The sequence below is a fragment of the Barbus barbus genome (assembly GCF_936440315.1).
Source record: "Barbus barbus genome assembly, chromosome: 2".
Lineage (NCBI taxonomy): Eukaryota > Metazoa > Chordata > Actinopteri > Cypriniformes > Cyprinidae > Barbus > Barbus barbus.
Genome location: NC_136730.1, coordinates 31642042 through 31656508, shown reverse-complemented (window position 1 = coordinate 31656508; position 14467 = coordinate 31642042). Strand labels below are relative to the sequence as shown.

Here is a 14467-nt window from a genome sequence, read left to right as displayed (position 1 = left end):
TGACCGACAGATAGGGAACCGTCTATAACTATAACAACATTTTTTTTCCAATTAATCAGAATCCACACTACTTTTAAGAGCTTGAGCATCTAAGGTGTCAAACAGCATAATCAGAGCATGCACTTATAGCAAATAAAACGTTATCAACCGTTGGTGTGAATGCTAATAATGCTATTCTTATAGCCATCCTTTTAGCTATCATTCTTGGTCTCTTAAGAAGACTAATTTGGTCTCTTAAGAAGACTAGACTTACATGAGAGTAAGTAAATAATATTAAATGAACTCATTTCTGAGTGAGCTCACATGTGTTTAGCATGTCTTCATCAATTATTTATACCCCTGTTTGGTTACACTATACCAATAGTCACTACATTCTACTGACTACAGGTAACTTTAAAAATACTTGTCAAGTAACTCTAATTCGAGTGTAATATCAAGAGGTAAGTCAGGGGTATATATACCTCGTATTGTGCTAATCAAGTTTATTATCTGAATGTTTTCATCTGGTGGTATTTGGTTGATTATCTGAACGTGCTCCTACTGAACTTTGTTAATAAAAATTAATATAGTCAGTAGAATGTATGTTGGGGCACCATTAAAATAAAGTATTAGTAGATTGGTCGTTGACACGTAAAATGAGTCTAAACTGGACTATCAAAATAACGTGCTACCTTATGTTTTTTTTTTTTTTTTTTTTTTTTTTTCATCCACCAGTATAATTTTCTTTATTGCCGTTTCTACCTGACTCTTGCCTTCAAATGCATGTATGTTACCACACATCTCTCCACTAACATCCTCAGTCATTCTTTTGGCTCTATATTGAAGAATTAGGAAGCTAAAAGCAGTCTGTCTGAGTGAGTCTGTGGAGTGATGCTTTAGAGTAAATACAAATCAATACTGCTATACTAACTCAATTTCCTGTTAGCGTGAGGCTACATACAGCGTTTCACTGAATTAAAGAGAGTCAGACAGGATGTGCAATTGTGTCTAACGTAATATAATTGCGGTGAATATGGAACGCCTGTCTGCTTATTTGAGCATGCCATGTAGCAAAAGATGCTACGTGTCGAATGGAGATGATAGACTGTGCCTAGCATTTTATTGAGACCATTAGGTTTTAGAAGCTTATTTTGATTGAATCTGTTTCGTGTCCCTGAAAAACAAGCATGTGGCTCATTCCTGACAAACAGGAAAAAAAAAATGAGATAAAGTGAGGATTGTATCTGATGTAACATTGCACTTAATGGTTTCATCAGAAGCATGTTGAACTCCATGGCACTCGTCTGCTTGTTTGTTCATTTCAAGCTATTCATCCAGTTCACCCTGTTCCATGTTCTTCATCTGTAACCTCTCAACATCTCTTCTTCCTCTACTGCATATAGAAAATGTTTTTTGTATTGTAATTAGGCAGCAATTTGTGAGCACAGAGTTGCTCTGCACACAAGTATGAGCTAATCTCAGTAATTAATCCTCATTTACTTAGCTCCTCGGTAGAGACCGTCACCTCTACTTTCTGCAAACTCTCTCTCTCACTCAAAATTAATCTATCATTGTAATCATGTTTACTTTTTGGCCAAGAATAACTTGTTTTCACTCTCTTGTTTAGCAGTAAGTGCATTCTCCGATGAGTGCATCATTGTCAAAATCATAACACTGTATTGAAACATTTGCTATATATATGCCTTCTATAAATATGCCGTATATGCTATTTGTCCTCTGTGTTCTGCCAAACACCACTGACCCGATGAGGCATGAGACTCTACAACATCCCTGAATGTGTCCTGTAGTATCTGGCACCAAGACGTTAGCAGCATATCCTGTAGGTTACGATGCATCGCTGTGCATCAAACTTTTTGGATTAGATTGAGATCTGGGGAATTTGGAGGCCAAGCAAATGCCTTGAACTCTATATGTTCCTCAAATCATTCCTGTTCCTCAATCAGTGTGTGTTGTGGCACATTCCTAACATCATTACAATTCTGTGGGACTTTCTCTTGACTCAGACCAGATGGGATAGCCTTCGTTAAGCTCACCGGTTTGTAGTTTGTCCCTCCTTGGACCACTGTTGGTAAATTCTCATCACTGTTCATTGAGAGGAACCCAAAAGCCTTGTTGTTTCAGAGTTCCAACCCTAAGTGGACACCTGAACCAGCTAATCAAGGTCTAGGAAAGTGTGTAATTGGAGCTAGCACATGGACCTTCCAGGCCCTGCTATATACATATCAAGTCGTAACTGTCTGTACGTTTTGTTTTATAGTCCAAAATGGACTGATTTTCAAAATGGTCTTTAATACCACCAATGACAAAATAATACCAGAAAGACATCAGTGTTGGAAGGTTACAGTGAGTTTGTGGATAACTATCAGCTATGTTTGAATGTACAACCTTGTAATCAAGTCACAGGTCATTAACCCAATGTTTTGTCGTTAAAGACCCTTAGTAGAATTTATTTTCACAATATATTGCATCATGTCATAAGGAATTAGGGAATGGAATGAGACAGAGCCGAAGTGTGTGTCTGCACCGACCGATACATGCCACCCTCTTTCACCAAACAATGCGGAAAAGCATGGCAACACAGAGGACAAAGCCTGGTTAATTGCTCTTTGTGGTGTGGAGTGCTCTCCGTTTTTCAACCCCACGAAAGCTACAGACTTAAAGCTGATGTGACAAATTACAGAGGCAGTCTCACAATGCCTTCCATTAAGCCCTCAAGCCCTTCCAGATATGAGAAATGGTCGTACCACATCTCTTTCTGTAGTGGGTATCTGTTTGCCTCAGCTTTCGTCCTGTTTCATTTATTCAAAGTATTTACTGTCTGAGGAAACGAGAGCAGTGGTGAGGTCTGGACTGACACGGGCAGCCATGTGTAAACAGAATCCTTCATTAAGATAAAACGCAAGAGGCAGGTCTGATAAATGCAGCAGATAAACGGCTGTGGATATTTGTCTTGGCCGTGGAAAGCGAGGTTTCATCATGGCAGCACTTGCTGGTTTGTAAGTCTTGCTCTTTTCTTTTTCTTGACTCCTTGTTTAGCTTCTTTTTGATGTTTTCATCTGCCTTCTTCAATTGAAACTTCTTTAATCTGTAAAGGAATAGTTCACCCCCCCAAAAAAAATTCTGTAATTTATTCATCCTCGTGTTATTCTAAACCTGTATGACTTTCTGTGGAAAATAAAAAATATATTTTGAGATGGAAATCAATGATGACCAAGATTGGTTACCAACATTCCTCAAAATATCTTCTTCTGGAACTGGTTTTCCTTTTTGCCATCACAACTAATGCCGTGTTTTTGCATCTCTCACTGTTGTGTAGACCAACAGTGTGTTGACCCTTATTGGGTTGGTTTCCTCTGTTCATATATTATTTAGAGCCCATTCTAGTGGACATCTGTCCATGCCATGTCCATGCAGGAAATTAAGACATAGAAATCAGGCGCAAGTTATGGAAGTTTAAAGATATCACCAGACGCCCTCGTGATAGGACCACAGCATCAATTATTCACCATCTCCCAGTATTTCAGCACCCGATCAACAGCTAAGATGAATTTTTATCCAGCCTTCTGCAAACATATGCAGGAAAATAAGCAGGCGAGCCACTACCGTCCCAGTTTGTCTATGACCTGAATCGCCTGTCTGCATAAACACTAGTGGATGATGCTAATTAAGACAGGAGAGAAAGTCTTATTAGTGTGAAAACCGAGACAGAAAAAGTTTTGAAAATAGCAGAAATGTGACTGCATAACAGGGAAGGTTAGTGAAAGTCAGCCAGTACTCAGTGAGATATCTGAAAGATTATTATTTTATTTTTTTCCATAAAATAGTGACTCCAGATTGAATAGTCGAATCCCTAAAGAGACTAAATGAGCAACTTTGGATTAAAATGAACAAAGCAGATGGTTTTGTTCACTGCGACCTAAAATCAATTTTATCTTAAAAATAGCAATGTTTCTGAGTGGCTTTCAATCATGACTGACAAAAAAAAAAAAAAGAAGAAAGAAGAAAAAAATTTATGTGACTCAGTCTTTAGTGGAACTGGGTGGACGGACCGGGAGCAAGACTGAAAGACAGAGAAAGCAGGCAAGTGAGCGAGGGAGTAAAGAGATGATAAATGCTCTGACAAATTAGGTTAAAGTATTAGTCTGGCTTGCGCTGGATGTAGCACTGGCAGCATAAATATGACAGAATGAACGCAGCCAAAGTTTGTTATCGAAATGCAAGTACAGGGCAGCGGTGATGCAGTCAGTGACAAATTGATGTCAGAGGCTAGCATAGTAAAAATCATTTAGGCTACCGTTGCCGTAGTTACCCAACCCTCAGTCATGCATGCCACAATAACACTAATAACTGAACAGCAAGGTTAAATAGACATGTGCACGCACATGCATTGGTTTTTGTAATATATTTTTATGGTTCGATGTTAAGATATATAAATGATACATTGGCTAATTCATACATTTTCCTCCTATTATAATATGGTTATTTTTATCTCTAAACAGGCCTCTTTTTTTTGATTACCCCTTTCTCTCTTTGATTTTCTCACTTACACGCAATGTTGAAGGCATCTGCTTTTCTGAGCAATTTCAGCATGTGGGTGCAGATATTATCTCCCATCAGCCCTACATTGTCTTTTAGCTGCTAATTAGCCACCATTGTAGTTTTGTGGCCAATCAGACATCTTGCTGTCCGACGAGAGTTGCTTTATTTACATCAGATAAAAGGCATAATGGGATGAGATGGATTGTGGCGATGCACATTATGATCCAAAATCTGAGCTCCTGTGCCAACTGAACAACTGGTGCAATACCATTAGGGTTATTAATTTTGATAAGATAAGCCTTGTAATGATTCATAACCCCCTAAATCTCATCTCATCCGTGAATAATATAGAGGGAATATCGGTTTATTATCTGTTAGTAGTAGACATATGTTCCTTGGCTTTCATTATGCTCTGACTCTCTTGATTAGGTATGGCATATAACATAACAATGGGTATTTAACCTCTGAGGCCAGCAGAAGGGGATGGAGAAGACAGGCAGCCGGTGTGAAAAACACGGTAAATTGCCGCAACGGTCTGTAATCGAAGTGCACAAACAAACAGGCTGTGATGAATGCAATTGTCATAATTTTCAGATAAGATTGCGGTCTTTTATTCGCTAGAATTTTGTATCGCTAACATCATTGTCTGTGGATTTCTGCTTTTCCAGTCCTCATGGTAATTTAGCCCCATCGTCTGTTAGCTAGCAGGCAGCAATATGGCTGTGTGTCCAATTGGAGTGGCCAATATCAACATGAAGATCTGTGTCTTTGTTTATGCTGTGGGCACAGTTGTCTTACTTTGATTTCATCGGAGTGGACGTTCATTAGTGGGAAGACAGCAGACTCATACGCATTGTTGAACAATCAGGAAAAAGCTAGCGCCTACAATTACAGACTTGAAGAGAAACTCTAATGTTCTTTGAAATAAGACAGCCACATTGTAAGATATAAAGTCTGGGGTATACACTAAAGTTGAAATGTTTTCATTTATAGAGTTAAAACAGCAATATTTGGAAATATCATTATATAAAATACTGTTTTCTGTTTAAATATCTATTAAAATGTCATTTATTACTGAGACGGCAAATCTGAATTACTCCAGTCAGAGCCACATTATTCTTCAGAAATCATTCTAATATGCGGATTTGTTTATTATTATTATTATTAACAATAATGATAAATATGTTAAATATTGATGTGATTGAATTTAATTTATTAAAGGGATTTAATAAATTTAGATGATTCATCTCATTTTTTGAGGGGGGTCGCAAATATTTTTGTGGAAACAAAAGTAATTTTTTGATGAATAGAAATCGTTAGTAACATTATAAATGACGTAACTGTCACTTTTGATCAATTTTACATCCTTGCCGAATTAAGAGTATTAATAAATAATAAAAAACACTTACTGACTAAACATTTTAGACAGTGGTGTATATAGTCACACTTACATTACACTTAGAAATTAAATCATATTGTGAGATAAAGTGACAGAAATTAAAGCTATAAAGTCAGAATTACAATAAAAATATTCCGAAACATTGTTTCACTGTGAGATATAAAGTCACAGTTATGAGAAATTATGTCAAAGATATAAGGTTGCAGTTTATAATATAAGCAGAAATATATATCTATATACTGTATGTATTCTATATGTCCTACATACAACAGTGTAAATCACTTAGAGATGTTTTAATAAGTATATTATAGTTCAGCAATGCACTGCAAAATCACACAAATGAGAGGTCAGAAAAAAGCGACATTGTAATGCCTCACCAGTTATTTAACACTCTTACAACAAAAAACACACTAGCATTTATTTAATTAAGCTCTTAAGTCCATCATTTGAATAGTTTAACATTAATTGTCCCACAAGAGCCACTCGCTGCCTGCGTTGTGCCTAGCCGCATTGTCCCACCTTTCCTATTTTGTTGTGCAAATTAAAAACCTAACTTGCTTTATTGACTGTTGTAATCTCTCTGGACTGCTCAGTGTTTACTGACTAATAGCATGAGGGGAAGGTTATGCATTAGTGATGAAATCTGAAAGCTCGGTGGTTGAGAGTCTTCGGCGATGCTTGCTTTTCAGTCTTAACAATGAATAGACTTTGTACTGATAAAACAAAAGCCTGAGAGAAGTAACAGACTATAGGGACAGGCTGCATCTTTTATGAGCAAATGTTTGTCATATTAGCTTAATCTCTTTTTTAAATGGATTTTGGGGAGGTGATTTGGGAGCTTTTGCCTGGCGTGACTCTTATTGTAGTTTGGTCAGCCCAAAGTTAGTAGGACGAGTGTAAAAGCAAACAATTGCTGCTGCTAAAAAAAATAGAGCTATTAATGTGCTCAATCAAAATGTAAGCAAAACAAAACCTTTAATAAAACTTCCAGAAAACAGTAGCCAATATAATTGGCAGGTAACAGATGCAGCCCAGCTAATTCATTCAAAACGCCTGGATTTCACCACTACACAGCCGACCTTCCTTTGTGTGTCAAAGTCACGCATAATGTTTTCAATTATTTGAGGTCCTTCATTTCCCACACTCCTGCCATATGGTGACCTTCAGATGAGAGAGAAGCGCCAGCACAGCGTAGCAGTAATGCTTAGGTGGGAAGCACAGCGGAAACAGGTGAGAACAAACACATGTGTGCGCTTTGAGTGACAGGAGCACAGAAGCGACATGTTTCAATCAAAACCGTAACATGTGGCAACGCTCAAGGTGTCAGCATCTGACAGTCGTCATTTATAAACACGCTAATTAATGCAAGCATAAAAACTTTAATGAGGGAGATGGCGCAGGTGTGTCACTTACAACTCTGGCTGATTACAGACGGTAAATCAGATGAAGACAATAAAACACATGGAATACAACCTGATTAACACTTTAAGAGTCACAGAAACACTCTCAAATCAAAATGGCAGCAGCATACTTTTACAAGCAGATCATAAACCACTGGCAGTGCTCCAGTATATTTATACAGAGTTGAGAGAGCACTTGTAAAGTGACTGCAAATAAGCAGATGCAACATATATACAGTACAGTATATACACTACCGTACAAAAGTTTGGGGTAAGATTTTTTTTTTTAACTTTTATTTAGTAAAGATGCATTAAATTAATCAAAAGGTCCAGTAAAGGCTTTTATATAAAATTTTATATATTTTATAAAAACTATCTCTAAATAAATGCTGTTCTTTTGAAATTTTAGTAGCATTGAGATACTAGTTTTTGTTAATATTTTGAATTAGATTTGCTCCTTTCACGTTCAATTATAGTTAAAGCAATTTAGTAATTTTCTAAACATATATTATAAACTATATAGTTTTACATTTTTATCAGTTATTTTTATTTAAGTTTTAGTTATTTCAGGTTTAACTACATGAAAATGATATACATCGACTTGGAAATAAGCTAAAATAAAAAAGTATTTCATTTTATTTATGTTAGCATTTATTTTATTTTAACTAGCAAAAAAAATATTATTTTGTTAACAAATTAATTAATATATTAAAATAGAGAATAGTTATCTTAAATTGTAATGTTTTACAGTATTACTGTTTTTAATTTAATTTTATTGTTGTTTTATTTTAATCAAATATATGCAGCATTGGTGAGCATACAAGACTTCTTTAAAAATGAAATAATCTTACCTACCTCAAACTTTTGAATGCTAGTGTACTATATGAACCATTTAACTGTATTTACATGTCACACAGACTTTAGTATGTTACATGTTTTGATGACAGACAGAGTGCATGATTACCATTTTAAAAGCAGCCATGAAATGCAGATGGCTGTTAAGTTATTCATAATCTACATAAAATGTCAACTATAAATATTTAATATCAAACTGGGTGACAATATTCAGTGTGTATGCTCTCATACTATTATGCATTATTCAACAACTTTGGAGTGTTTCGAATGCTGGGTAAGTTTTGTATCCAACTATAAATAGGCACTAGATTCTCTTGAAAAAAAGCACGTGGTATACCATTAGGATTGTAATGACTAATTCAGCTCACTTCTGAACAGCCACTTTCATTACGTGGAGGTTTGATAAGTTCTAAACAGATCAATGCAATTGGAGCATCATTGTCTGGTAGTGTCTTCAACCTCCGCTAGCACGAAAACAGAGGAATGAGAATGAGGGAAAACAGCAGGGCTATTTTTGTACCCAACTATAAAAAGGCCACACAATTCAGAAGTCAGAAACATGCTTGGTACATCTTGAAGCACATCAGCATTAAAATGATCAAAATTGAACCAAAAATAGTTGAACTGAACTAAAAATGACCTCTTGTAAAATTACTTTACAGTAAGGCTCAATTTGTTAACATTAGCCAATGCATTAGGTATCACAAATTCACATTTTTACTAGTGTTGATTTATGAACATGCAGGACAACTGTTCATAGTTATTTCATGTTTGCTCATAAGACATCAATGCTATTTAATGTAACTTGAAATGTTAAATATGTTAAATATGTGGAAATTAACTTTAACCTCATAGACTAACTAATGCTGTAAAACTATTAGTCACCGTTCATGATACCTAATAAATTAAAGTTGCAATATAGCAGATGTAGCGCAAGATCCTTTTTTTCGGATTTATGATATTTAAATTGAATATTACGAGGCCAAAAAAAAGAAGAAAAAAAAAAACATTTGCATGGATGAATCGTTCACAATATGATTAATAGTAAGAATTTAGAGAATAGGGTAACATTCCGTTTCATGCCAACTTATGCTAATGTTTCCATTCCACTCATCTCAGAACAACCAGTTACAGAATATGAAGATGTATGATGATATTGGAACATCATTGTCTAGTAGTATCTTTTTCAACCTAATCAAAAATACAAATATGAGAATAAAGAGGGAAATACATGTTACCATGCAAAAGCCTAAACAATCACTAATGGTCAATAATACTGAATTGTATTGTTCTAAATTGATGGATAAAGGCTTAACGCAACCTATGGCAAACAGCTGTAGTTGTGCGCAAAAAAAGTCTTTACATCCAAGTTTAAACATTTCCTGTACTTACTCTCCATGTCCATATGTAAAAAAAAAAGAAGAGTAGTACAAGTGACTTCCTTACTGAGAGGCTACTGTGCTTTGTGGGTTGGTCTTGGTTTTTCCTCATGCACAATGGAAGTGCAATGGACAAGGCTCTTGTCTTTCAGTCTGTGTATGTCTCTCTTAATCGTCTTCTTTCAGAGAGCGTCCTGTTTTGTTGAGAACAGTACTTAGTTCATTAATGAGGCTTTGTGGCAACTTCGCACCTCTGCTGATCAACACAGCCTTCTTCTGTGATAGTTGGGTGAGAGCGCTGGGGTCATCTTGAAGTGATGGTCTACGATGAGAGTGGAGTGTGTCATCAATCACCATTTCAAGCCCGGAGACACTCGGAGTTCCTTCACTGCTTGCCAATTTATGCATCAAGTCCGGTTGGTTGCTCACATCTGTGGTCATTTGGTTTTGCGTATTTGAACCTTCTATACTTGTAGTGAAGACTGATTTCCCTTTAGCCTGCAGAACAGGGAGAAATACATGGATATACATGGCTATATGAGTCAAAGGCTGTTTTGTATGCAGTGGATAAACTTGATGTCCAATTCCAACAACCATTTTTCTGGACAAGAAGACATGGATACTGTTTAACTGACAACAAAGATGGAGATGAGGGTTGATCTACTGCCAACTGTTCTGGCCTTTAGAAGTGCTCATTGAAGCACAAAAGTCATTAAGCAACATTAAATGAAAAGGTTTGTCGAGTATTTGTGACATTTATGTGAGTGTAGAGCAGGTTTAATGCTGACCTCTCTCTGGTGTTTGGTTGTGCTGGTCTTTGCAGTGCTGTAAGTGGATGTTCTTCCTCTGCTCAGGTTATAAGGTAACGATGTGCACTGCCTTAGGTCTTTAGGCCATAAGTCACTGGCATGCTGTAAACACATTTATATTTAAGCATTTACAAGTTGCTTTTATTTTACATTGTGTTGAAGATTTTCCATTTTATGAGTCTATGCAAAATCAAACACATGATCTTGTTGATATCAGCGCAATGCTCTACTGTTTGAGCTTCTAGCCAATCAAATATTTTACAAAGGAACATTACTAGAAAAACCCTAAAGGAAATACCAGTCTTTGCTAGACAGTTAAGGCACAGAAACGTTTGGGTTGATCTGGGATTTGTTTTTTAAAGAAATTAATACTTCAATTCATATCGGTACATTAATTACTGATGAAAAGTGACAGTAAGGACATTTAAAATGTTACAAAAATATCTTATTTTCAAATTTCTATTCTTCACAGAATCCTGGAAAAATGTATAATGGTGTCCACAAAAATATTAAGCAGCACAACTGTTTTCAACGCAAATAATAATAAGAAATGTTTCTTGAACACTAAATTAGAATGATTTCTGGAGGATCGTGTAACACTGAAGTCTGGAGTTATAGCGTCTGAAAATTCAGCTTTGAAATCAGGAATGATTACATTTTAAAGTATATAAAATAAAAAACAGTTATATTTCACAATAAATGCAGCCGATGAGCATACAAGACCTCTCTCAAAAACATGAAACAATTTTACTGACAGCTAACGTGTGAACGGTAGTAAATGATGTCAGCTGAACATTAATATCAACACTCTATGTGACTATAAATAGTTAAACATATGCAAGAACAAAAAGGCATTCACAATATGCAAGTATGCAAATAGGAATAAGACCTAATGTAATTTAGTATGCAAATATTACAGTGACACATTCCTCTTGAATGCTAAGCATTCTAGATTTTCCAACTCAAAAATGTTTAGTAAATAGTAAATTATTTAGTAAAACTCCTTTATAATAATGTTTTAAGGAATATCATTACCTTCCAACCACTGTATTTATATTAACTAAGATTTTATTCATTCTCATGACATTTCTAGGCCTGGAAGTCTATGGCAGGCCATTTTGACTTTTATTCATTCTCAGGATATGAATTCTTGATATCAACAATTCCGTTTTTACTGGTTCAAATGTTAATTCTTGATATCAGGAATTATATTTCTACTAGTAACAATGGCTATTTTTTACGGTGACGCATTGCTGCCACAGACATAATATTTTTTCCACTCAATTATGTCGTTACAATGAGCTCTTTTCTCGTTATAACGAGATCTTTTCTCGTTAAAACAACATCTTTTCTCGTAATAACGAGATCTTTTCTCGTTAAAACGACATTTTCTCGTAACGAGATCTTTTCTCGTTAAAACGACATCTTTTCTCGTAATAACGAGATCTTTTCTCGTTAAAACGAAATCTTTTCTCGTAATAACGAGATCTTTTCTCGTTAAAACGACATCTTTTCTCGTAACGAGATCTTTTCTCGTTAAAACGACATCTTTTCTCGTAATAACAAGATCTTTTCTCATTAAAACGACATCTTTTCTCGTAACTGCACTCAGACCCATGAATTGTTAGGATATATGATCAGATCAAAACAGTTATTTTTGAATAATCGACTCTGGGCTTGGAATATTTCTTTATTTGAATGACTGAAGTTTGATTTAACAACAAACTGAAATGGGAACAAAAAGAAATAAAGAGATTTTCTAATAGTTTTATAATAATAATAATAATAATAATTATTATTATTATTATTATTATTTCGTTCTGTTTTTGTTCGTGGCTAAACAAATGAGCTGCTTTAATATTTGTTTCACATGCATGGGCAGCCTTGCTAGCTACTTTAGTCTGATTATATATTAATGATTTTATATTATTAAATGAGCTTTTTTGAATCAAGTGCACGCATCGTGTTCTTCTTATGGGTTGAATTCCAGGCTTTGCTTTATACTGAATGAATAGGCTGCGCTGCGCCTGGGTGTGAGCACAATAGTACAGATGAGCTCACAGGAAAGACTGTACCTCTTGTTGGATTTAGGCTATACGAATTAAATATATTTGTTTTTGATTGTTTTATTTAAGTAGACCTTTAGACATAAGGCGTGCCAGCGTAGCCTATGGCCAATATAATAATTTAATTATGTAATAATTTCTATAATAATTAATATCGTAATTTCTTAATTCAAAATAAAATATTAATGAATCCCTGATAATCCCAGGTTGCTATAGTCATGTAGGTTTGTTTACACATTAAACTCGTGGCCACGAGAAAAATATGTCGTTCCCTCAACATTTCGAGGCCACGACATGTCGTACCTCGAAAAAATGATCTTGTGACCTCGACATAATATCATGTTCCCACTAATTAATTTCTCGTGGCCACGACAAAACTAAGTAAACCGAAGACAGTCCCTCCCGGGCAGCGTAATGCAGCCTAACTATTAAAGCATAAGCTCATTTTTTAACCCACGAACAAAAAATAAGAAAATTCTAGCTTAATTTTTGTTTGCCCGTTTGCCAAACACAACGAAATAATAACAATGGCTAATGCTAATAATAATAGCCTATTATAATATTAGCCTATTAGACAAAATCTTTATTTCTTTGTTCATATATCGATTTGTTGTTAAATCAAACTTCAGTCATTCAAATAAAAAAATATTCCAAGCCCAGAGTTGATTATTCGAAAATAACTGTTTTGATCTGATCATATAGGCTAACAATTCATAGGTCTGAGTGCAGTTATTGGATAGCACTATTTTGTAGACAGATTGGAGATTAATCCTAATAAACATGCCGCTACAATTGAAACCATTACATTAAAATACATTTAACAGTGTATTATTCATTATTCAAATGATCCTCGTTTATGTCAGACTGTGGCGACAGCAGCGCGGACAATCGCTCAGCTCCCTTACATAATGTACCATATATCTATTATAACGGAAAACATATCTTTTTTTATGAAATAATGTCGTTATTACGAGAAAAAAAAGAGAAAATTATATTGTTTTTTACGACATCTCATTATTACGAGAAAAGATGTCGTTCTAACGAGAAAAGATCTTGTTATTACGAGAAAAGATCTCGTTATTACCACATAATTGAGTGGAAAAAAATATTATGTCTGCGGCAGCAATGCGTCACCGTAAATGTTTGATATCAGCAATTGCATTTCCACTAGTAACCCACTAGTAACCATGTTAATTCTTGATATCAACAATTCCGTTTTCATGAGTTAAAATACTAATTCTTGATTTCAGGAACTAAATTTCAACTAGTAAAAACTATAACTGTTGATATCTGTATTTTCACTAGTTAAATGTCACCATAGGCTGCCATTCAAAATCAGTTGTTGATGTCAAGAATTAATTTCTTACTAGTTGAAATTCCAGTTTCACATATCACAAATACAATTATTACTAGTAAAAATGTCTATTCTTGATATGAACAATTGAATTATCTCTAGTGACAATGATCATTTCTGATATAATGAATGTGATTGTTACTAGTAAGACATTTTAGATGTCAGAAATTATATTGATATCTGAAATGCATTTTCAGATATCAGAAATAACAAATGTAACATGTTGAAATACATTTACTGATATCAAGAATTCACATTTTTACTAGTAACAAAATAATTATTGATATCAACAAAGCCAGCTGATATCTGAAATTGCCCTTGCAACTAGTGAAAATAGAATTACTGATATCTTAATATTTTAACTAGTAAAAAAACTTCTATTAAGAATAGGAAAAAAAAGAAATAGGGAAGTGGTGTGTGGCCACCCATACTCAGAATTTGTGCTCTGCATTTAACCCATCCAAGTGTACACACAGTAGTGAACATACACCAGGAGCAGTGGGCAGCCAATGCTGCGGTACCCGGGGAGCAGTTGGGGGTTCGGTGCCTTGCTCAAGGGTCTCACCTCAGTCGTGGTATTGAGGGTGAAGAGAGTGCTGGTATTCACTCCCCCCACCTACAATCCCTGCCGGACCTGAGACTCGAGCCCACAACCTTCAGGTTACA

The 14467-nt window shown here is 35.2% G+C and overlaps 1 protein-coding gene across 1 annotated transcript in view; it reads right to left on the bottom strand.

Moving 5' to 3' along the window:
• Window positions 1-8128: 8128 nt before the first annotated feature.
• The window catches only part of LOC306883430 (arf-GAP with Rho-GAP domain, ANK repeat and PH domain-containing protein 2-like), a 121871-nt gene continuing 115532 nt past the window's right edge, over window positions 8129-14467 (bottom strand). Inside the window, exons 32-33 of the mRNA XM_079438689.1 lie at window positions 10361-10483; window positions 8129-10070 (exon numbers count right to left, since the gene is read on the bottom strand). Of these exons, the coding sequence (XP_079294815.1) occupies window positions 9741-10070; window positions 10361-10483 (453 nt within the window). The 3' untranslated portion in view covers window positions 8129-9740. The remainder of the gene's footprint in view (window positions 10071-10360; window positions 10484-14467) is intronic.